Genomic DNA, 22,511 nt, shown 5'->3' on the forward strand with positions numbered 1-22,511 from the left:
TACATACTGCAATTTGTACAGGTGATTGTCCATGTTCTTGCAATAGAAATAATATAAAACAGGAGCTATCCTAACCATGAATACTTATTAAAAATGATAATAGTACAAAAATGCATTTCATAGAATAGTTATTCAAAATGTAAACAGTCTAAGCATTGCTTCAATTTCTTAGCCTAATTTATATATTTTTTAAAAACAAGAAAAAAACATAATATTTTATGATCAAGGTTTCTAGGGGAGATTTGGCAACTTTTACAAAAATACAGTACAGTGGAATAATATGGAAAAAAATTGGCAAATAACATTTCTTTGGACAGGAAAGTTTCCATTTATAATGTCATAGTTAAAGTTTAAATTCTGATTTGAGTACGGTGCCCACTAGAGCCACCTGTGTATTTAATGTAATGTAAGGAAGTTTAAAAAAGAGAGGAAAACAATACAAAATGTCTATTTGCTTTCTACTATCACACACACACACACACACACCAGATTGCCAAAGAAGACTAGCTTCTTAAAGGCCCTGAAACCTCCGCCACTTACTTAATTTCATTCAGAGAAAGGTTTAAACAATTACAAATATAGCCAGATTCCGTAGGCCCAATTATTTAATTGTAATTATGTCATATTGTAGTGATTGACACATTTTTCAGTTCTGTTAATCTAAACAAATCACATTGTTAAAGGCCTACTGGTGTGATTCCAGCCTTAATCTGCACACAAACACCCATTTGACTGAATTCTCTGCTTTCCATGAATGCGGCTGTAATGTGTTTAAGAACAGGGATCTGTTATATAGCAACGTCCATTAGCGAGTAAACAATGGCAAGAAGTCATCCTCTGTGTCTTCTTATCAATGGCACGGTTCAGTCTCATGTCTTCACTTTTTGCTGCGGTAGTGAGCTGCCACCACCAGGTAGCTGTCAGGTGTGAGGTCCTTGATGTTGGGGGACTTGCTGCCGACGGGGGATGTCTTGCCCTCCACCCGGGAGATCTGGAGCATGCGGCACGGGTCGTGTTTCAGCAGGTAGCTCTCAAAGGTCTCCCAGCCTCCACCCACACGCACCATCACGTGCTTGTTGTGCAGCATCTACAGAGAGAAACGGAATTAAAGTGTCACTTTTGATGTCAAAGGAGAGCTTTAAGCGGTTGATGCAGAGCCCTTCCTTCTACAAGACTAATGTCATTTCACTGATTGAGGCTTTGGTTCTCGGGCAGAGGCTGAATGAACAGTTAAGCATGGCTTTGATGTGAGACGTTGTTGTTTGATGTTGGAGGCTTCAGACTGGTTGTTGTCCCTGGAGGGAAGCTTCCTCCATCTCTCCGAAGCCTCATGCCATGTTGAGCAGACAGGCAGAATGATTGATTCTTCTCACTATTTGATTCATGGAACATAAAGTATAGTATTTTATAAAATAATACATTTTTTAAACTGAAAAGGGCACTAGATTAAAGACAGAAAGTCACCAAAGTTCGTCTAAACCAGTTTACATGGTAATTCATCCAACAGTTGTTGAGATTTTTCACTGAAAACTAAAAATTTACTGGAAGAGAAGTGAGGGGATCTCCAAAGACATAAGAATGTGTCATCAAGGAAACACGAACATCTGTGCAAAGTTTTGTGCCAATCCATTTTGCAGATGTTATGATGATATTTCACTGCATAAGTGAAATTTTGACCTGCTGGTGGCGCTAGAGGAGTCAGGGGTCCCCAAAGTCATTGAAATTCATCCTCTGGGTTAGTAGAACGCATCAAAGTAATTGTATTTCATCAAATAGATGTCAAGAAGAGCTGATGTTAGCAGTAGAAGTAGGTCTGAGGATCACCAAAGTCAGTCCTGGTAACATGAATGTCTGTAGGAAATTTCATGGCAGTCTACCTTGAAAAGTTGCTGAGCAAGGACTGACTCTGGACAGGTTGGCTTACTGTACAGGCCTATCACATCAGACCAGGGGCCCCTCCTGGCCATTACCTACAAAATGTCACTCAAGGACACACATCCCATTGAGAAAGAGACGCAAAATGACCAAAAAGAGAACTACAAAGAAATGGAAAACACCTCCATTGACACAAAATGACTACAAAGGGACACAAAATACCACAAATACACCAAAAGAACTACAAAGAGATGGAAAACAGCTCCAAAGTGACACAAAACTGCTACAAACAGACAAACTAAAAATACCACAAAACGACACAAAAAAAGAGAATGTGGGCCTTTTGCATGTTTGTGCCTATAGGCCAACTTTAGCATGGCTAAAAAATATTTAAACAATGGCTTTCATCTTTTCATCACTGATAAGCACCAACCCTTAAAATTACAGCATACACTATTGCTCTGCTTAAAAACAAATTAAATGCAGTGTTTTTCCATTGTTCACTCTGCAACATTTGCCTTTTAAACGATGCCACCTTCCACATCGGGGCGCAATCTCAAGGTTGGGTACCATGGCAACACTGGCCGTTATAATAAAGAGAAGAAGAAATAAAAGGCTCTGATATATTGGATATCACATTCCCCAGACACTGTGCACATAAAACATGTCTGCCTCACTGTGGAGCCGGATCACCCCAAGCTCATTAACACGACATTACACCTCGACTAAAACAAGCTTGTTTACCCAGAGCCCTTCTAAGGTGAAAAATTTAATAAAGATGATATTACTGTATTAAGACAATGAGGTTGGGATTTTTGTCTTTAAGACACAAACAGGAGGAGACAAATACCAAACTAAATCGTTTGATAAAAGGGTAAACTACCTCATGTCACCTCAGTCTGGCCTGATATGAGGCTTTCTGCCTCCCAGCAGCGTAACATGCAACATTTATAAGCCTCTAAAAAGAATCAATCAGGAGGGCACTGGTGGGGCAGTGCTTCCAATCACCAGCACCAGGCCTTCAGGCCCTGTGACTGTGGATTTAATGGACCTGTGCGATCCAGAGGGGTTTCAATCACGCTGCTTTGGGACAAGACCCTGACTGGAGCCTGTTCCCTCCTGCAGCCCAGAGAAGGACAGAGGCCCGGGGCTGGGCTGGGGACAGCACTTCTCACAAACACTGTGATGTTGCTCTGCCCCCTTGTTGAGGCTACAACCACCTCATTTATTCCAGGGGCTGGGAAGGTCAGTCTCTCAGGCATGTACAGATAATTGTGGAGTAGACTCTGATATGCACTGCATGCCATTGTTGTCCTCGCTGCCCGGCTGCACTGTATTCATGCCTTTCAGAGGAAGCAGCTGCTGGAGGCTAAAACCATCTGAGGAATTTTAATTAAAGCATTTTGACTGTGAAGAGTGCTGGCTGAGAGACAAAGACACAGAGGTTTAACACTTGCTTAAGTCTGATCAAATGATCTATCTCACATACTCCAACTGTGAGTACACACAATGGCGCAAGGTAACACACAGGTGTGTAATGTAACTATTTTTAATCTGAATACTCTGTGCACACAACATCTATTGCATATGTGTCTGCCCTGAATGGAGGATTTCCTCCTTTTTTTCCTCATTAAAAGCATTTTTTTGGTTGAGTTTTTTTGATCAAATCGAGGGTCTATGCATAAAGAGAGAGTGTTATGCTGCACAGATTATAAAGAGTTCAGCTCTATTACATATTATGATACAATGCAGAATTGCACAATAAAATGCAGCTGTAGTGCCCCTTCCACTGCCAGTCAGACGTTTTTCTAACAAAAGCATAATGTTTTTAATATGTATTTTATTTGTACTTATGTCTTGTTTTATCATGTTTATAGTATATATAGCTTTTTTATTTATTTTATTTTATTATAGATTTTTTTGTCTTGATTTCATCTTTTAAATTTTTATTTATTACTCAGTCACTTTTTTTGTGAATTTTCCTGATGCGGGATCAATAAAGTTCATGTTATCTTATTCTTATCTTATCCTCCACGCTACACACGCAAAATATATATTAAGAAATATTCAAATATTTTAAACAAAACTAGAATAAAAGAATAAAATGTGGAATAAGATAGTGCTATTTAGATGGGGTAGCTAAGGCGAGAATGGGAGGTGGAATTTGGGGTTGAGAATTTTCTTTGTCAATTATGTTGAATTACTAGAGTTATGATGTGATATTTATAAATTATTCATTATTTTTATTTACTTATTTATTTTATTTTTTCTTAATTCTGTTGTAAAACATTGTTTATATTTGTATTTATTTATTTATTTATTTACTTATTTTATTTATCTTAATATTGTTGTTTTACATTATTATTGTTATTATTATGTATTTATTTATTTATTTTGGCTTTATGGTATTTTTATTTTCTCAATCAGATGATTGTCGAATGTTCAGTTTTTCCTAATACCTTATTTATCTTGACTTGTTTTGATCATTTATGTTTATTAAGAAGAAAAGGCAAACATCACCCTGTGAATACTTCTTCACAATAAATATATTTGAAACCCAAGGTAGATTCTGGAAAAAAAAAACACTGAAGGAATAAATGCAAAAAAAATTATATTCATAGGGATGACATAAAGCCTTTGAGCCTTATAAATAATGAAATCGTCTTGACTTGGTCTGTAAAGTATTGTAGGCTGCATATTATTGGACCAACACTGTGATTCTCACCATTTGTCCTTGGTTGCTCAGCAACACAAAGAAGACTGAAGTATTCAGTCATCAAAAAGGCTGAAAATGATGATAAATATTCAGATTTATTCAGATTCATGTTATTCTATCAGGAAAGCTGAGTCTTATTGTCCTCTCTAATGTTTCTGAACAGTTTTCTTCATACAACGACAGATTTGATTTGTCAGAGATGTGACATTAGCAGCTGCAGTCTAACGGGCCGTCAGCAGAGGACATCCAAGAGCAAACTCTGCTTTGAACGTCTCCACATCCGAAACACACCGTCGGCATGAATCACATTCGTAGAGGTGTGAATCCTGGTTGTGGGTTGCCAAGTAACCAGGATCCCGAGGGGACCAATGCTACTTCTCTAATCTGCGTTAGCCTCCATTTATCTTCCTCCAGTTTCCTTCATCCCTCCACTCTGAGAGAGCAGAGTAACATTTCCTGGGCTGATAGATTCAGTGTGATTGTAAGATGTAATTAATGCTGCGGCCAGGATTAGGTGATAAAGCGTAGTCAAATATTTTCCAAGTAATAACTTCAGATCATATGGAAATGTGTGGGTGTTATTTTCCCTTAATAGCGGCTGAGCCACATTATGTTTGGCTGAAGATGGACATTGCTAGAATACCATTACCAGTAAATGAGACCTCACAGCAAAAGGCGGGCTCTGCAGACACAATGGGTTACTTTCATCCCAAAGCCAGCCTCAAGTATCAACACACTACCATATGCTGTGTGAATGGAGCGGGGTCTGCACTCCAGAGTGAGGCCGTGTTGTTGTCAACCCCAAACTGATTTAATAATGATCAGAAGGGATGAAATTTTATTAGTGAAAATGTGAACTTGTGTCAGTTTTGTGAGGTTTTTGGGTTATGTTGTAAAATATATCCACCCAATAAAACACATCACAAAAAAAGAAATGTCCCGTCCAGTTCGGTTTATAGATACTGGCTCTAAAATTGACCATTTTCAATGTTATACTTTTACTTTACTACATTTCAGAGGGAATATTTTACGTCTTACTCAGCTACATTTATCTAGCATTTGCAGTTAATATGTACTTTGCAGATTTTCTTCTAATAATGTGATACATAGCTGGAAAATTAGGCCGCGGTCGAAAGCAGGAAGAAGATTCAGACTTTTTTACTAAATTACTAAATAAGTGGAACTCCTATCAAAAGTCCTTAAGGATTATAAAATAAACTGGATTGTTTTATTGTTTGATTTATGTGTCAGTGTTTCAAGTTTTATGTGTGTGATGCTCTGGTATTCCCTGAGACATGTTTTCTCATTTTGCACTGTACAACTGCTGCTTTGCTAGATGACAATAAAGATTTGATTTGATTGATAAATTTACGTTACGTTTAATTAACAGAACATGTGCAAAAGTATTGTAGGTAAAAGCACTCATTAGGAAATCCAACATTTTCTCTAAAACCTTGGACCCCTATAAAGCTTATTTGACAAAGACCGACATTTTTATTAGGACTAGTTTGTGTTGTATCTTCCCTACTCTTTTTGATCTACTTCTATCCATCTGCATTTACTGCTAAGATGAAACTGGCACACTTATTCTAAATCGAACATTTTTCCATGTGCTTTTCTTGCGTTTAACTATGCAAAGAAATGTAATACTTTTTCCTTCACTGTTGAAAAATTAAAACATTTTCTAACACTGGATTTTGCATACATCTCAACCTAATTGTGATAAACTCACCCGTATAAAAAGCATCTTCTCTCCAACCCGGTATCGACCCTGCGACTGTCTCTCTACACAGAATTTGTTCAGACATCTGCAGGGGGGATCATCAGCGATATTTCTAACCTGTAAAACACACACAAAGACAAATATTAAAGATGTTTCTCTCCTGGAATCAAGAGAAGAAGGGGAGGTAAACAACTTCTTACTTACAGCATCGTCCAGCAGCTTCCCTGTACTCTTCTTGCTGGACGTGACTTTGGTTGGAGTCGGGGATGGAGAAGGAGACGGGGACGGAGATACAGAAGGAGAAGGAGGAAGAGGCTGAGCTGGGGATATGGGGGATGGAGGTGGTGGAGGTGCTCTCTCTTCTTGTTCAATCTCTTTCTCCAGTTTTATAAGGCCAGGAGGCTCCACATTGTACCTACACCAAGGAAAGAGAGAGAAAAATTGTCTATAAGTGAAGATCTCAGAAGAAAATGGGAAAATTGTCACGGATGAAGAGAAAATATACAAAGAAACGTACCGTGATGCTATCCGTCCCAACTCTAACAGACAGAGGCACACTTCTCGTGGCTGCTTATGAAGAACTACAGGAAGAGGCAGCGTTTTAGCATTGGGGTAATTACAGTGCAAAGACAAAGGCAATGAGTGAGGATGAGCGGCTGAGTGATGGTAGGATGCACATGAAAATGAGCTCATGAACTTCATGCATTCCCTTTTAAATCCTGTTTATCCCATATCAGATGAAAATGAAGACTGTTCACACTGTGGATGTATATATACAGACTTGAGGTCTCCGAATGTGTGACCAGACAGTGAGACAAGATGTGTGATTCATGTGACACACCACACCATGCATCAGAGACAAAATATCCACTGCATGATAGCAAACCTGGTGTTGTAACATCTACTGCTGAACTGATAAATCCATCCAGAGAAATGACAGAAGAAAGAGAGAGAGAGAAGTCAGCTGTTACTGTTTTCTAAAGAATTCCCACAACATTTTATTTCACAATTGCATGTGCAGGTGCAGTTCTGATGAATAACTGTGTGTGTATGTGTGTGTGTGTGTGTGTGTGTGTGTGTGAAATTATTTGCATACTTGAAATTGCTGATGTCTGAGCAGCCATTAGTCAGAAATGACAAGACTGTTAGAATATTCTTGGTATGTCTGTTGCTGACAGGGTCACATACTGTACATCTGATTGTAAGCACAATATATTTAGGCAGGAATATCTTAACTGCGAGCATATTTCAGTGACATTGCACGCAAAAAATGCTTACAATAGATTAGAGAGACATAGATAACAACTTGAGTGAGTGAGTGAATGAGGAAGAGAGCAAAATGTCCTCACTCGGGGCTGAGGAAAACATTTGCATAGTGTTGGCCTACTTTTCCACTAACTCGCACCCTTCTGTCTGTGCTCCCTTTGTTTTACTCTGCACTGTTCGTGCGTGAGCACAGGAATCGAGATGCGCACTTCCTTATCGTCAGGTGGAGCTGCTCCCAGCAGACTGCTGCCCTTGTGAGCTTTGTGTGAATGTCACAGGAGTTGAAGCGAAGGCTGAAAATGTGAGTCCTCTGAGCCTCAGAGGAGGGGAGGAGGAAGAGCGGGAAGCAGTCCAGCCTGCGTGATACTCTACCTGCACAATAACGCCATTCACAGATAGAAATCTGAGTCCAGTGCCCTGCTAGTGCCAGTTGTAACTGAATAGGGACGTTGCTATGTACTGATTTTAACAATAACCGTGATATTTAAAGAACTGAAATACTGATGTTAATAATACACATATCATAACAGTGTGTAAATAATCACCATTTTTCTATTTATTTTGTTTCAGTTGACATTGTATTGATTTGTTTTTTCACTACCAATTAGTGTAATTTTCCTTTTTGTTCACTTTTGTACAGTTATAATAGACTGTACTGTACATTTTATGGGTCCACTCCCAAAAAAGGACCCTATGTGTTGGTTGTACGGCAGTACAGCAGTGTAGAAAACATAAAGAATATGAAAAACAACAATGTTTACCAAGAGAGACGCACAGCTAGATAACTACCTCACTTCTGGCAGTAACAGCCCTACATTGTCATATTATTGTCATCATATTTAACCCCTAGCCATGTAGTTTTTTTGCCCTAACCTTAAAGTAGTTTTGCTTCCATAACCTGATGAAACTGCAACACAATTTTAATGTGTTTAAAAACGGTGAATGTTACATTTTTTATGTGGACGTGATGATCACTTGCCACAGGTAGGAGGACTAATTTTGCATTTCAGGGTAGGAACAAATGACATGTGGCTGTAGGGTTTGGAGGTCTTGTTGAAATAATCACAGTGTATTAGAGTGCTTATTTGTCAGCCTGTGGTCTCACACACAAACTCTCTGTCCCCGGCTCCCTGCAAATGATTGTGTTTCAGTTAACATTGCATTGATGGCAGATGTTAAGCCTTGTGGATTTTTTGTTTATTGGTTCATCTGGTTGCCTTTTCACTAACCATTAAGTGTAATTGGGTTTTTTGCCTGATTTCGTACACTTAGGGTTACAGATTCTCTCTCCACCTCCCTACACTTAGATTTTGAGTGTAATTCATTCGCCAAAAGGAAGATCTGAAGCCTCTTTTTAAGCTACCCTTTTTGTCCATTCAGATTTTCGACATGTGTATGGTAGAAAGAGAGAATACTCACCTAAATCTTCTGACTCAAACAGACATGTTTGTCCAACTCCAACCTTACGACACCAGGCAAGGAAGTTGGCTGTGTTGTCCCGTGCAAAAAAGGAACCGGAGGGAGCGCTCTGCCGACATGGTATCCTCCGGTTGGGAATACTCTGCAAGAGACACACAGAAGTTTTTATTCATGCGGCACATGAATGAACCTGAGACAAAGAAACTTTCACTGACGACTAGCACTTAGACACAAAACTGAACATGATTTTTTCTTTGTTTGACAAAGACAAAACAAACGTCCACTTGCCCAGCCCAACCCCCAGTTTCCATCAAAACATAGAGCAACACACTCTTTATCTACACTGATTTCTTCTCCATCTGCTGCTTTCAGCTCAGGATCAAGGACCCTTTTCCATGCAGATCAATATGGGAGATGGCGGGTTAGCAAACTGGGCCCTACTTTACCAGGCCTTCTATGATTCGGGATCAAATGACATGCTTATATGGGTTTCAGCCCCCACACGGTCTGTTCGGGGAGATTTATGCGCCTCGCTGTGGTTTTATACAGGATATGTGCGTCTGTGCTATGAGAAAGGTGCAATGAGCTCATGCTTGAAATATGCAGGCTTTTGTGGGTATTTTTCTTTTCTTTCCAGGCTCTCCTTTTGACTTTTTCTGGGATCCTTTCTGTTGTTGAATTGCTTTGCATTCCTGGAGGAATAATGCCGACCACATTGCCAGTTTCGTTTGATCTAACAATCAGACTGACGTGTTGTTATTTCAGTGGTGGCCTGCTGAATTATCTACACCTTTATCTAATAATTGCACAGAAGGCAAATAACTTCTGGAAGGCTTTGTGTTTAGAGGGATGGGAACAAATAATGAGGACAAGGAAGTACTTTGCTTAAAAATCATATAATTTTCAGTAACTCTAGATTTGTGGATTTATTTAGATTCTCAACATCTCTGCTTTCACAGCTGTATATGCAAACTTTAAAGGAACAGTACCACATTTTGGGAAATATGCTAATTTACTTTTTTTGCCGAGAGAGTGTCTCTCCAAATTGTACAATTTTGCAGTTATCTGGCTTTTAGTTTCAAGTCTGTTCACTCAGAACAGTCTTGCTTATATATCGTACAACCAACAAATACTTTTGGGCATCCAATCTTGCAATCCTGTGAACTTTATTGGTGATTTTTGACTAAATCCACAGTTCAGTAAGACAACTGTGGCTATAAATCCAGCTCTGCTGACTAGTGCTTGCAAGCAGCCATTTGGGCCACTGAGCTAATGGGACACTACATCCTCCACACAGCTACAATCACTAGTCCCCACATATAAACTATCTTTGGCACTTCACATCTATCCCCCTTCAGTCTCTTTCCCTCTTTCTTACTTCCCTCAAGATACAAACAAACACACTAGATCCCGCATAGAACAAGCTGTAATACATCAAGTATATTCGATATATCACCCACCCTCAATCCCAGACAAGAAATAACTGACACACAACCCTTTAAAATAGCTAACTGTCTATTTGCGCCCTGCTTTTTGTATATATCTAATAGAATGGGTTAATTAGCCAACTTTAAAGGTGTCACTAGACACATTTTGTTCCCTTGGACAGAGCCAGGCTAGCATTTTTTTTTGCTGAGATAAGCTAACCAAGTGCAGGCTGGAGCTTTACATTTAATAGATAATGGATATAAGAGTGGTATCAATCTTCTCATAACTCTCAGCAAGAAAGCAAATGAGCATATTCCCTAAAAAGTTGAACTTTTGCTTTAACCAAAGAAGCTCTCTACTGCTTGATATTTCGGCAGCACGGTGATCAATTTTAACAGTTAATGAGAAGGTGGTATCGAATCTGGCACATGGAAGTAATATGACAGGAAAGAAATATCATAGTCACTTATCTGCAGTTGGTATTGATGGATGTAAATGTGTGGGAAGATGTACGAGAGACAGCATCCACAAAGGGATTTATTGTTTCTCTCTGCTGGAATCACTTAGTCCAGCTCCACACACGCAACTTCTAATGAGCTTTAAAGCAGATGGTAGCGCTCTTTAAAGTGGTAACTTGTAACAGTGAACAACTACAGCTTATAAAGTGCAACATGAACTGATAAAGCAACAGTTGTTCAATATGAATCATAAAACTAAAATAACATATGACGAGATACAGTGCATTAGGCATTGAGAACGTGGTTAATCATGGCTGATTTAACTGAGAGCGCTTAATGTGAGCTCCAAGTAGCTGTAAATAAGACATTATAATGTAACTTTGTTTGATTTTAAAGCCTGATTTGTAGGCTGGGGTCGACCACTCTCTCTTTCTTTTATCTGCCTCAGGACTGTCTGTCTGTTGGCCTCCATGATCAATAGGCTCCTCTATTTCAGTGGATCCTCTGCCGTCCCACGGTCACTGACCTCAAGCATTTCCTCACATCTGTGCTGTTACACTCACACTGAGATCAGGAGACTCACCGTCATCAGCACAGTAATGCCTCAGTGCAAACATCAACAACTCTCACTCAAGATCCAACAAAAGAGTCTTTTGCTTTTTCCCTCTGAACAGAAACCAATCAGTGTTTCCTCCCTCTGTTACAGACATAATCCCAGCAGACGTCAGCCCAATGTTTAAATAAAGACACTTATAGTCATGGCAGATGTTAAACATATGATTTGATTCCTGCAAAATAATGCTTTTGTCATATTCACTGCAAGAGGCACCACTTGACTTCAAAAACTGTACATAAAGTTATCAAAACTATCTCCACTCAAACAGTAAATGCTGCTTATGCATTGGTGCAGCAATATTGTATTAACAGTCAAATAAAATAAAAATATACATATGTCAGTCAGAGTTGCAACAATAAGTAGATCATTGGTCGATCTTTAGAAAATTATTTGTTGGCAATACTAATGTTCTTTTACTTAAGTAGGGTTTTAAATGCATTACTTGAGGTAATAATTATTTTTATTTTTTAAGTCTTATGAAGTTACATTATAGGTTTGAAAGCTACTAGTCAAGAAAACTCTTGAGGTCAAAGCAAATTTGCTCAGTGATGTCTACAAACTGGACACCAGTAGAAATACATGAACAATACTTTGGTTTTTTTCCCTCTGAAGACACCAAACCTTCTTGCAGTAGCCCTGAAGCTGATGCAATCTAAAGATTTGCACCTCGATCGCTTTGTTTTTTGAGCGCTGACCCAGTAAAGTATACCACTTGTGCGGTTACCCTTTAATCTTACATAAATTCATTAAACCCTCACTCTGGGCTCACAAGAAATGAACATTTAATGTAGTTCTGCCAATTCTCAAAGGGGATGTGGGGCCCCATCAGTTAATGTGTCCTTGCCAGTCTTATTTCTTCTCCTTTTTTTGCCCTGCTGAAGGCTGCAGGGCCCCATCCCCCATCCCACCCTTTGTGCGCTGCTTTCTGAAATTATGGAGCTCGTTGCAAAGTTTTGAATCAGGGTCGCTGCTGAGTTAACCAAACCGATCGACAAGCAAGATCTATGGACAGTGTGCATATCAAATATAATGCTATTTACCATTTCTAAGTTGTCCTAGAGTCTCTTTGTCTTTGTGTTACTCTCCAGAGGTTATGAAAAGATTTCTTTGAGATGGGAGGGACTCTAAAAGTGCAGCTTTTATTGATCTTATTGAGGGAAACCTGATATCAGGGTATAGCTATTTCCTGTCTCAGGATGAGTCAATAAAATTTCAATACTACTCTTCGAGCAGTCTGGTCCCAATAAATTATGCAGAAAACAGGATTTCAAGGGATGATTTAAGCTGCAATGCAGAAATAGAGTTAAAACAAAATACTTTTTCTTTGTGTGTCTGTATTTTCTTTTCTAATCAAGCTAAGGATTGTTCAAATAGTTGAGGCCACAGTGCTGCTTGTCAGTCAGAATGATCTAATAAATTACTCTCCCTCTCAGAATCGATCGGTCCAGAACTTTCAGTCAAGATTTGGCTCCCAGATGAGTGTTTTCACTCTAACCGTTATTGTGCCAGACTACTGTAATCCTCAGGTTTCTCGGTACCTTGCTGTTGCCAGAGGCAGGCAGGTCCCCGTTATTCTGCCTGAACTTCTCCTGAAGTGTTTCAGCCAGCTGGCACAACAGGAAGCCATTGTCTAAGCGATCCATGAAGCTCTCAGCGGTGATTTCCAGACCTGACCAGGGGACACATAAAAAAGCAGAAAGTCTGGCAATAAATTTAACAAAAAAATGCTCATTTTAAAATATATATACAGTGTAAGGAAATACAATTCATTCTCCAGCCCATTCCCAGTCGCAGCTGAACCTGATGCAATGTTATTGACTCCCAGAAACCGCCTGGCTGATTGAGCTTGGCTTGTGCTGCTGGGTTTAGGCAGCTCTGCAGAAGCCAAATGTTCACATATTATAACATGACTTGGGGGAATCTGGTGGGGGATTTTCTGGTAGTACACCGTGGGGTGGCAAAGACAAGATCACATGGAATCAGGGCATCTGATTGTGCACATTAAGCCTCATTATCCTGCACAGTTGCAGAGATAGATTGGTGATCAACATGTGGTGTCCAGTTGACTGACTTCCAGAGGACCATTCCTTCACAGTTAGATCACTGTGAAATAGGAGGTGGTGGCAGGGGGGTGTCTGTGGAAAGAAACCGGAGAGAATTTTTTTTTTAATCCCTTTTCTGTTTCTTATAGGAGGAGGGGTCTGGGGGGTTCGACGTTTAATGAGTTCCAAATGTTGTAATTGAGCCCAGAAAAGAGAGATTGAAATCTTGAGAAATACTCAGTGAGATGCCGTCTTATATGCTCAAACTCTCCGTCTCTCCTCGCTGTGTGAGGAAAAATATATTCCAGAGGGCTCCGAGAGGAGCATTTCAACTCAAATACTCACTCCTATAAATTGCTACAGTCCTTCAACCTCCCATCACAACAACAAAATGACTCATCAGAATAACCAAGCGTCCGCCTCCCACTCAATCAGTGGACTCGATACGCCGCACCGCTCCTCCCACCTGAATCTGTTAACCCTGCTGTGCATATCAGAGCCCTCTTTCTTAGAATTTTAAGGTGCTGGATAACACAGGACACGGCTTAAACCAACAAACTGTTTTGACACCGTGTATTTACTGCTAACATGTGGATGTCCGTGCTTCTTTTTGTCCTTGATCCTTGTTCGCAGCAGACCAGAGGTTTCTAGCTCAGCTGGTTCCAGTGCAAACACACAGAGCGCCAGAGATAGCAGGGGAGATACTGGAGTTGTTTTAAGTTGTTTACACACAGGCACGAGTCAGTTGATTTGAGAAATGATTGTTGGGCTGTGTACAGTCTGCAGGATGTATCACTGAGCAACCTGCAGACATTAGTGCAGCACTTTAACATTATTCAGCGAAAATTCAAAAGCATTTGAAGAAAAACCTCTAATAATGAGGTGCATCAGCAGACTAAACACACTCTAACAAATCTTAAAAAGCTGACATTTGTAAAAATAGTTATAAGACAGTTATCCTCTTAGAATCTCAGCAAACAATTGCTTACATTGTAACCGCCTCTGGTGGTGGAATTTGTGTTTTGTGAACAACTACATTTTTGTGTGGACCCTGGTTGGTCACTGGAGTCACAGTTAAAGGCATCCTGTGCAGGAATTACCGGTTACCGATTACCGGTTACACTTTGTGAACTTGACCCCTCCTCAAGTTTGAACTTCAGGTTCACTCTCGTTTTTTTCTGCTGTGTCAGTTATTTTCGTAGCTCCATGCCCAAAGGGTGGCACTCAAAAGTCTCCTGAACAGAGCAAAACGAAAAGGAAAGAGAAATAGAAAATACAAGCAGAGGGCAGCGTCTCTGCAGATACAGACATCGACACAAACATCTAGTGTCATAGAATGAGAGACATCATTTTTTTTTGAGTTCATACATCGTTTGTTTTTTTACTACAAACCTGCATAGTATACAATTCTTTTAAATTCTGATACATAAAATACTACTTAAGAGACAGTTAGCTTCCTGGAAATTCAGGAAACAATTGTTGAATTCTTACATTGTAACATTCTCTGTTGGATTAATTGTAACAATTTGTGTTTTGCTAACAAGCACATCTTTGTATCGACGCTGTTTTTTTACTGGCGCCACAGTTAAGCTTTCAAATTGGCATTTCCCATGCTCAACCAAAGAACATTGAGTCTATCATGTGTTAACCTGAAACTTTTAGCATGCAAACCCAATTAAATGTGAGTCTCTTTATTCAAATCAGATCCTCAGAGTGCTTCATGCATTTGTTTTGTGACTGCACTGTTGAGGAAATACGCTACACAGCGGGATTTATTATGCAACAGCAACCTTGCACAAAGCTTCTGCTGATGTTCCCTCTGCTGCTTATTCTCCACCACTGGCTGCGCATTACCTCAGGACTCTTAATGACGGCCATTATTCAATTAAGGGAAATCTATGGGAGAGTGTGTGAGCAGGGAAACAGGTTCACACATCCTAGGGACTTTAAAATAGTTTGTAATGAGGTTGAGATTGATTCCAGTCCCCTGCAGAGGTGTTTACATCAGCAACACCAATTGAATTAATGTTGAAGATAAGGAAATTTGCAGGATTTTTCAAAGCCAAGCTATTTCTGGAACAGTGTTTTGAATGAAGCAGCAACAGCACTTTGGATTTGTTTGCAAAGTTAGCAAGACTTGTGGGAAATTAATACGTGGGGAACAACATGAAATATAACAACATAATATCATCTATGGCAATAACAAATACCAACACAACAACGTGAACTTTTCAGCATGTTGTAGGCCCATTTTGTGGGTGTAACTCAATGATAAATTGCTAATTTGACTGAACCTAGATCCCTAGATATATGCTGTGAAATAGCCCTGATGTTGCAGCATTATTAGTAGTCATATTCATCATGCCTTTATGTGTTTAATTATGAGTGCTTCCTACCGAGAATATTAGTGAGCCACAGGGCCAGGTCCTCCTTCATGGGCAGCAGGCTGGCTTCATGGCGACTGGCCAGCCACTGGTGGTACTGCTGCATGTCTGTGAGGCCGGGGCCGCTGGGCTGTTTGGGGCTCAGGGAGCTGCACATGGTTCCCTATCAACGGCCTGAGCAAGAAGAGGAAGAGGAGGACAGGACACACAAAGCCGACACGGACAGAGACACAATGTTAATCTGCAATGTGAGTTTGCAAACACAACGACAGACATGTCTACTTGTACTATACTATATAGAAAATCAATATGGAAATGGACACACAATAACAGTAACATCTGTGTGCACTACAGCAGATCTGCAATCAATACTTCATATGTGAATCTTATGATGTTCTTTTTGTTGTTGATTCAACTATTGACATTTTTCAGGCCACACTTGTTAAAATGACTTCATCCAGGTTTTTAAAATCAATGTGTCCACTACTCTAATGCATATGTTGGAGGTATATACCATGTGTATGCATGTATAGAAATCTGTACAATGTATGAACACACAATATGTGCTTCAATGTATACTATATACCTATATTATTATTAGGAATATTTTCTTGATTAATGCCCAGTCTATAGAATGTCAGAAAAAAGAACATGATTCCCATAAATTATGGAAAATTCAACAGTCTCCATAAAACTCATATAATATAAAATATAAAACTCTATAATAGTCAGTTGACAGTGATGTAAAAGCTCCAACTCACAAGCTGCATAACACCGTGGCTCTTAAGAAACCAGTTGTTATAAAGGTTATGATAAATTATTATATAAATCATTTCTCACTTGTGAAAATAAACATCTGAACATTTTTGTTTTAAACTAATAATTCAAATCATCGTGACAATATTCTTCAATAAAAGCTGAAAGTCAGATCCAAGAGGAGGAGGGTTAAAATTAATACAAGAGAAAATAGATCTGAGTGCTTTTGTCCTCTTGGCTGAGTCGTGGTTTGGTTTACAGTCCACCTGATGAAATGAGACAGCTTAGTGTCTGTCCACCTCTTCACTGGACAAGAGACACTTTTATACCAGCCAGACTCACACAGAAGGACTTCTGTTTCCCTAACAAAGAGCTCCTTCAGATTATAGGTACAGTCTGTCATAGAGTCTAAATCAATCTGTCCGTCCACTGCAGCAGGCTTTACATTACAGTCTGATGGAGCGACTGCATCTGACATCAATATTCAGAGCGACATTTAACAGCTACTTACTGCCTGCAAAGTGAAGTCAATAAGTAAATGAGACATTTCTCACAGTCCTTTTCCAATACAGTGCTACAGTGTGCCAGGCGCTCAAAATGTCGGAGCTATAATGTGAAAATCTTTCACTTTTCAATCAACTGTCACTCCATTAGTGGACTTGCTGCAGCAGCCGTGACACGCGAGTAACTGACACAACAACTGGCCACCAGATGCAACAACCAACATGGAAAGTGTATGTGTGGACATCTTTTTCAGAATGAGGAAATAGAATAGAAATGGGCAAAGACTCTTTCTGATTTGTTTAAAATTTGTGTACATGAGCTAACAGAGACATCTGAATATTTCGTTACGTATGATCCCATAAAACTAAACTGCATTCTCATCTTCATTTATGTTTTAAGGGAAAATAATTTTCCATGGCAGCGGTACCCAAAGTTTATTAGCCGTGCACCCACTTCTATGTCCCAACCAGGTTGAAGCAACCCCAATCCCCTACACCTTAAAAAAAATGCAGTAAGCTTTTTTGTAGCCATATTAAAGGCGGCATGTTTAATCATGCTCAAATGACCAGAACACACATATAATAAAATAATCAAGATCACAACAATGCACTCTCGCATTTGAATTCATCTGAAACACAGTTTTAATATAATGGCACAAAGTTATGCACAAGCTTCCACTTTTAAGAGCAAAGAGGATGATGACAGGCTCAGGATCAGAGGCAGAAAGCAGATAAGTTGGGAAAATGTTATAATATTTTGAGCCGCGTTGAACAAAAATTGTAGCAAGTTTAAATGACCGTGGAGCTAACACAACCCCGTCATCATAACACGGGTTGGAAAAATGGAAGAAGATAACTTCTTCTACGCTTCATTTTAAGATGAAGTGCATTTTGAATAGCCTGCATTTATTAATTAATTAATATTACAGTTTTTGATTTTACATTTTACAAAGGAAATGTTTATTTACACGTATTTATTGTTTGGGGGGAAAAAATTTTCAGACCACCATTACATTTTTCATCTCGCGCACCCCCTAGCGGCAGCTCGTGCACCCCCAGGGTACACGCACCACACTTTGGGAATCCCTGTTCTATGGAATTACAGTCACATTTCTAAACATGTGGTTGTGATTTGAAACATAAATACAGCTTAAACATGTGGTTAATATATTGTGAAATGGTCACAGTTTGGTTGGGTTCATCCACCAAAACTGCTTTGTTGTTCACTTAAAGATCATGGTTTGGGTTAAAATAAATACATTATATATGCAACTTTAGTTTAATGCAACAAAACCATGTGGTTAGGTTTAGTAAAAGATCATACTTTGAGTTAAAATGAGTGTGCTAGTTTTGTTAATAACTGTTGGACGCTAACAGCCGTCTCCTGGGTGAAAGTTGAGCCATCTATTCATCCCAACCACCTTTGTGCATTGACATTCACTGACTTTGATTAGAAACATATTTTCTATATGTCAAGATCAAACGTAAATCACGAGAAGATATGTTTTGAACGTAATTGACGGACAGTCATTTTCAGGAGACAAGGCTGATTTTTGACCAAATACCTCAATATCAATATTGCAACACAATTGTATTGTTGACAGTTACTGCGTTCACAAAATATTTACACATGGAGGTTTCTGATAAATAATCATCAGTAATGCGGATAAAATGACTAAATTGGAAAAGAGAAATAATCGACCAGAAAAATGACATCACTTGACTGAAATGAAACCTTTAAAACCAGGAAAAGAAAACATTTGTCCCATATTATGATGTCCAAAATATATCATGACAGCTATAGTCTCATGTCACAATATCGATCTATTGATGTATTGCCCTGCACTAATCATAACTTTGCTATTGTTACAGATAACTTACCAACACAGATGGCAGATTAATGTGATTTTTTGTTGTTGTTCCACCTTCTTGTTTAATTGTTGGAAATTCTATGATCAGGCTTCATTGAGAGAGAGAAAGTAGGTTGAGTACAATACATATTCCAACAATGAAATCAAATTGGTGCAGCTTTGCCTCCAGCTTGGACACAAGCAGGAACATCTTACATGGTACACGGTAGGCAAATAGCAACAGGATATTTTATGCAAATTGCAAGAAGACCTTATTCAAACAAGGAAGCATAGCTGCTGTGAACAATTAGTTCATAGTCTGTGATGGCTGAAAATTTCCTCTGAATACCGAGGGAGTGTAACACAATGTGAGGAATCTGACCTTTAAAGCTGTGTAACATTTCAAGGTCTCCCTGGAGTTGGTTGCAACCAAATAACACAGAGGTGCCACACTGGACATCAGGACCTTGATGTCCGACCAAGTTCGTCTTATCTTCCTGAAGACAAGAGCTCCACGTTGCGTACACATACTAAACTCTGGAGCTCAGCACTCACACACAGGTGCTACATTCCCACGTCCACTGCAGTGCAGGCTGACAGACAGAACAAGGTCACTGGGACAACTTCTCATGTCTCACAGTACAAGGCCCATTTATACATTTATAAGTCCAGTCAATAAAAACATATGTATCTGGAGTCACTGCATGGAAACAGTTCTGATTGGACCTTGGAAGTTTAATATTTTTGCTCATAAAATGTAGATTTTTCATTTCTAAGCATGAGGACACATGACGACAAGGTGTATATGTCATGCTTGGCAGAGAAAATTTTGAAAAATGTTTCAAAAGATGCTCTAAAATTAAATCAAATTCCAGCAGCATTTGGAGCTGTCTTCTTCAAACTATTAAAAGATGTAATTTCCTTCACTTAAAGTAACAGTATTACATGTTGGTACAGAAACACAAACATTTTGATTTTGATTTGATTTTGATTTGATTTGATTTGATTTGATTTGATTTGATTGATAAACCATTTAAAAATGCAAAGAACAAAACTGCCTTGGAGTTATAAACTATCAATGAACAACATAGCAAAACACTTGTTCTCAACAGTATCATGAATAAACATTATAGTGCCCCCCCCCCCCCCTTTTCCCAGGGAACAGTCCTAAAGAAACAACCATCTGTTGTTAAACATACCTGGCTCCTCTCACCACACTGCAGCCTGACCTCTTCCCCTGCAGGCCACAAACACAGCCAGCACCACCGCTCTGCTAGGCTTCATGTACCATTTGCTGAACTTGCTGCTTCATATGTGATGTTATTTTTCAGAATCAGATTCAGAATCTGACAGTAGGCTCAGGATTACACCCTGAGAAGCATCAACAGCCTAGAGATATGAGATTATGCACGGATAAACACATATACATTAACTCAGCCTGAAAAGCCTCATGACTTCAGTAAAGCCGCCATAACCTGCCACAGCCTGTTGCAGATTGCTCGAGGAAAAGGCATATGGATGGGAATTTCAACTGCTGAATCACATCAATTACAAAAAACAAGAGTGGCTCTGTCCTCCTCACCCCTGTTGCCCTTCATGCCTTTTCTCCTCTGCAACAGTAAACTGATCTGGAGGCTGATTTGTCCAGTTAAACAACAGAGCTCAGCATGTTTCTACTGCAGATAAGTGCTGTGTGTGTTGTGAGTTAGTGTTGTTTTCAGGTATCAGATTGTAACATCAGCTATGGTCAGTAAAGCAGTAAATATCTACAAATTCTCTCCTGCATGATCAAACAATCAACAATACAATAAGCCTACAGCACAAACCCCAACATCATATCACACATCCCAATAAGGGATTTATTAGTGCACCACATTCTGAGCTGTGATCTTGCACTGATTTATTCTAGACTAAATAATCTCAAAAATAGGCTGCCTCTGGCCTGCATATAAAAACGCCTGTGTCATAAACATTTTAAACATCAACAAACTGCATTTCAGACGGACAATGCGTCTTTATTCCTGCATCATACGGATCTTTTGTTACTATGTCTGAATGTAGTGCAATAAATTGGTTTTGAACTGTGTTGCAAAGGCCTCTTAAAACTCTCAGCAGCAGCACATGTCATTTACAACAGTTATAAGATTCTAGATCTGTCTCCTCCTTTACAACTGTCACAAATAAAAACAGCCACAACAGACGTTTCAGCACTCTGGAAATAGGATCAAGGGAGGACGCCTGATGAGTTATGACTGAAATCCAGCAGAGAAGCCACTAATTAAAAGCAATGAAATGACTGAGAGCTGCAACTTTAGAAAATATGTTAGATTTTGCATGATTAAAGATGCCTTGAATAACTTTTGAGAGGAATATAAAAGCAGGAATTAACAGCTTTTTTTAACTGCCAGTCCTAACTTTTAAATATAGAATATGACATTATTCTGCAAAGCACACATCCCTCTGGTGATAAGAACAAAGGGCTATAAAGTTACACCCCCTACCATAAACAGAATATGCATGAAGACATTCACAAGTGTGATATTCATTTGGGAGAAGTAAGGCAGCGAAAATTTGTGAGTTTAAAAAAAATAAAGCCTCATATGCTTACCCTGGGGGTTCAGCTCGTTGGTGCGCACCTTCCTCTCACTCGTCCTGAGAGCTGCTGGATCCCACTTTTCATGCTTTTCACCGCGGTGCACTGACCCACAGGTTAGGCTCCAAAACACTGAACCAATGTGGACCGGGGAGGTCTTTCTCGCTGCGCATTTGCACAGGGATCTGACTGCACACACAGATATACTCAGCACGCTGCTGCTGCTGCTGCTGATGGGAGGGAAGTTTGATCCTGCTGGCAGTGCCTCCCTCCTCTCTCCGCTTTGTGTTGCCTCAATATGACATTTCTGGACTGGATTCAGGAGGTCAGCCCGAGGAATCTAATCCTTCGATACACTTTGATTTAATGGATTTATTTTTTTATAGGTGTGCCCGAGTAATCTGATCCAACTGACAAACCCTGACTATATCAAATCTACAATTATGGTGGTTGCAAGTGATACATTTGAATAACACGGTTTTGTAGTTGTGAATAAATCATCATAACGCAGACACTTTCACAATTATGAATAGTTTTTTTCCTATTGAGATACAATATTGACTATATAGGTTAATATAGAGAATATATTACATGTATGCCAGAAAATAAACATTGAAAACAAAACGAGAAAATCCAATGTGTGGACTGGGTTGCTATTCTTTCCTGAATTCTGAATTTTTAAAAGTATTACTGTAGTTTTTGTGCTCATAAGTTACTCGGTGGATTTTATTTTGAAGGAACATAAACTGGCCAAAGCTTACCACTCAAGAGCGCATGCGCAGTGGTAAAGGCGGCACAAACAAACAAGCTGCCTAACAAGAGAAAGTGAAAAGAAAGTGAGTACAACTGCAACTATGTTAACTTTTTGATAAATATCCCTCA

At 39.3% G+C, this 22,511-nt stretch overlaps 1 protein-coding gene across 2 annotated transcripts; it reads right to left on the minus strand.

Annotated features, from left to right (window-relative positions):
• Nucleotides 1–56: 56 nt before the first annotated feature.
• LOC131973552 (growth arrest-specific protein 2) lies at nt 57–22,481 on the minus strand. Of its 2 annotated transcripts, XM_059335579.1 has the most exons (8): nt 21,645–22,481; nt 15,940–16,101; nt 13,040–13,170; nt 9,000–9,141; nt 6,832–6,895; nt 6,519–6,729; nt 6,324–6,431; nt 57–1,087 (listed from the first exon to the last, which is right to left on the minus strand). In XM_059335579.1, exons 2-8 carry the CDS (start codon nt 16,082–16,084, stop codon nt 878–880), a joined length of 1,011 nt encoding a protein of 336 aa, XP_059191562.1. In that variant the 5' UTR covers nt 16,085–16,101; nt 21,645–22,481; the 3' UTR covers nt 57–877. The 2 variants fall into 2 exon arrangements, with proteins under 2 accessions (XP_059191562.1, XP_059191563.1); XM_059335580.1 differs by lacking the exon at nt 15,940–16,101.
• Between the last annotated feature and the right edge of the window lie 30 nt (nt 22,482–22,511).

Source organism: Centropristis striata, chromosome 6 (genome assembly GCF_030273125.1).
Source record: "Centropristis striata isolate RG_2023a ecotype Rhode Island chromosome 6, C.striata_1.0, whole genome shotgun sequence".
Lineage (NCBI taxonomy): Eukaryota > Metazoa > Chordata > Actinopteri > Perciformes > Serranidae > Centropristis > Centropristis striata.

What these genes read in the sequence shown, in the direction of transcription:
- LOC131973552 (XM_059335579.1), bottom strand. Translation starts at nt 16,084, where the DNA reads ATGTGCAGCTCCCTGAGCCCCAAACAGCCCAGCGGCCCCGGCCTCACA. An exon ending in CTGCCTCTGGCAACAGCAAG is followed by an intron (nt 9,142 to 13,039) that starts GTACCGAGAAAC and finishes TGTCTCTTGCAG; the next exon opens with AGTATTCCCAACCGGAGGAT. An exon ending in TTGGGACGGATAGCATCACG is followed by an intron (nt 6,730 to 6,831) that starts GTACGTTTCTTT and finishes TCCTTGGTGTAG; the next exon opens with GTACAATGTGGAGCCTCCTG.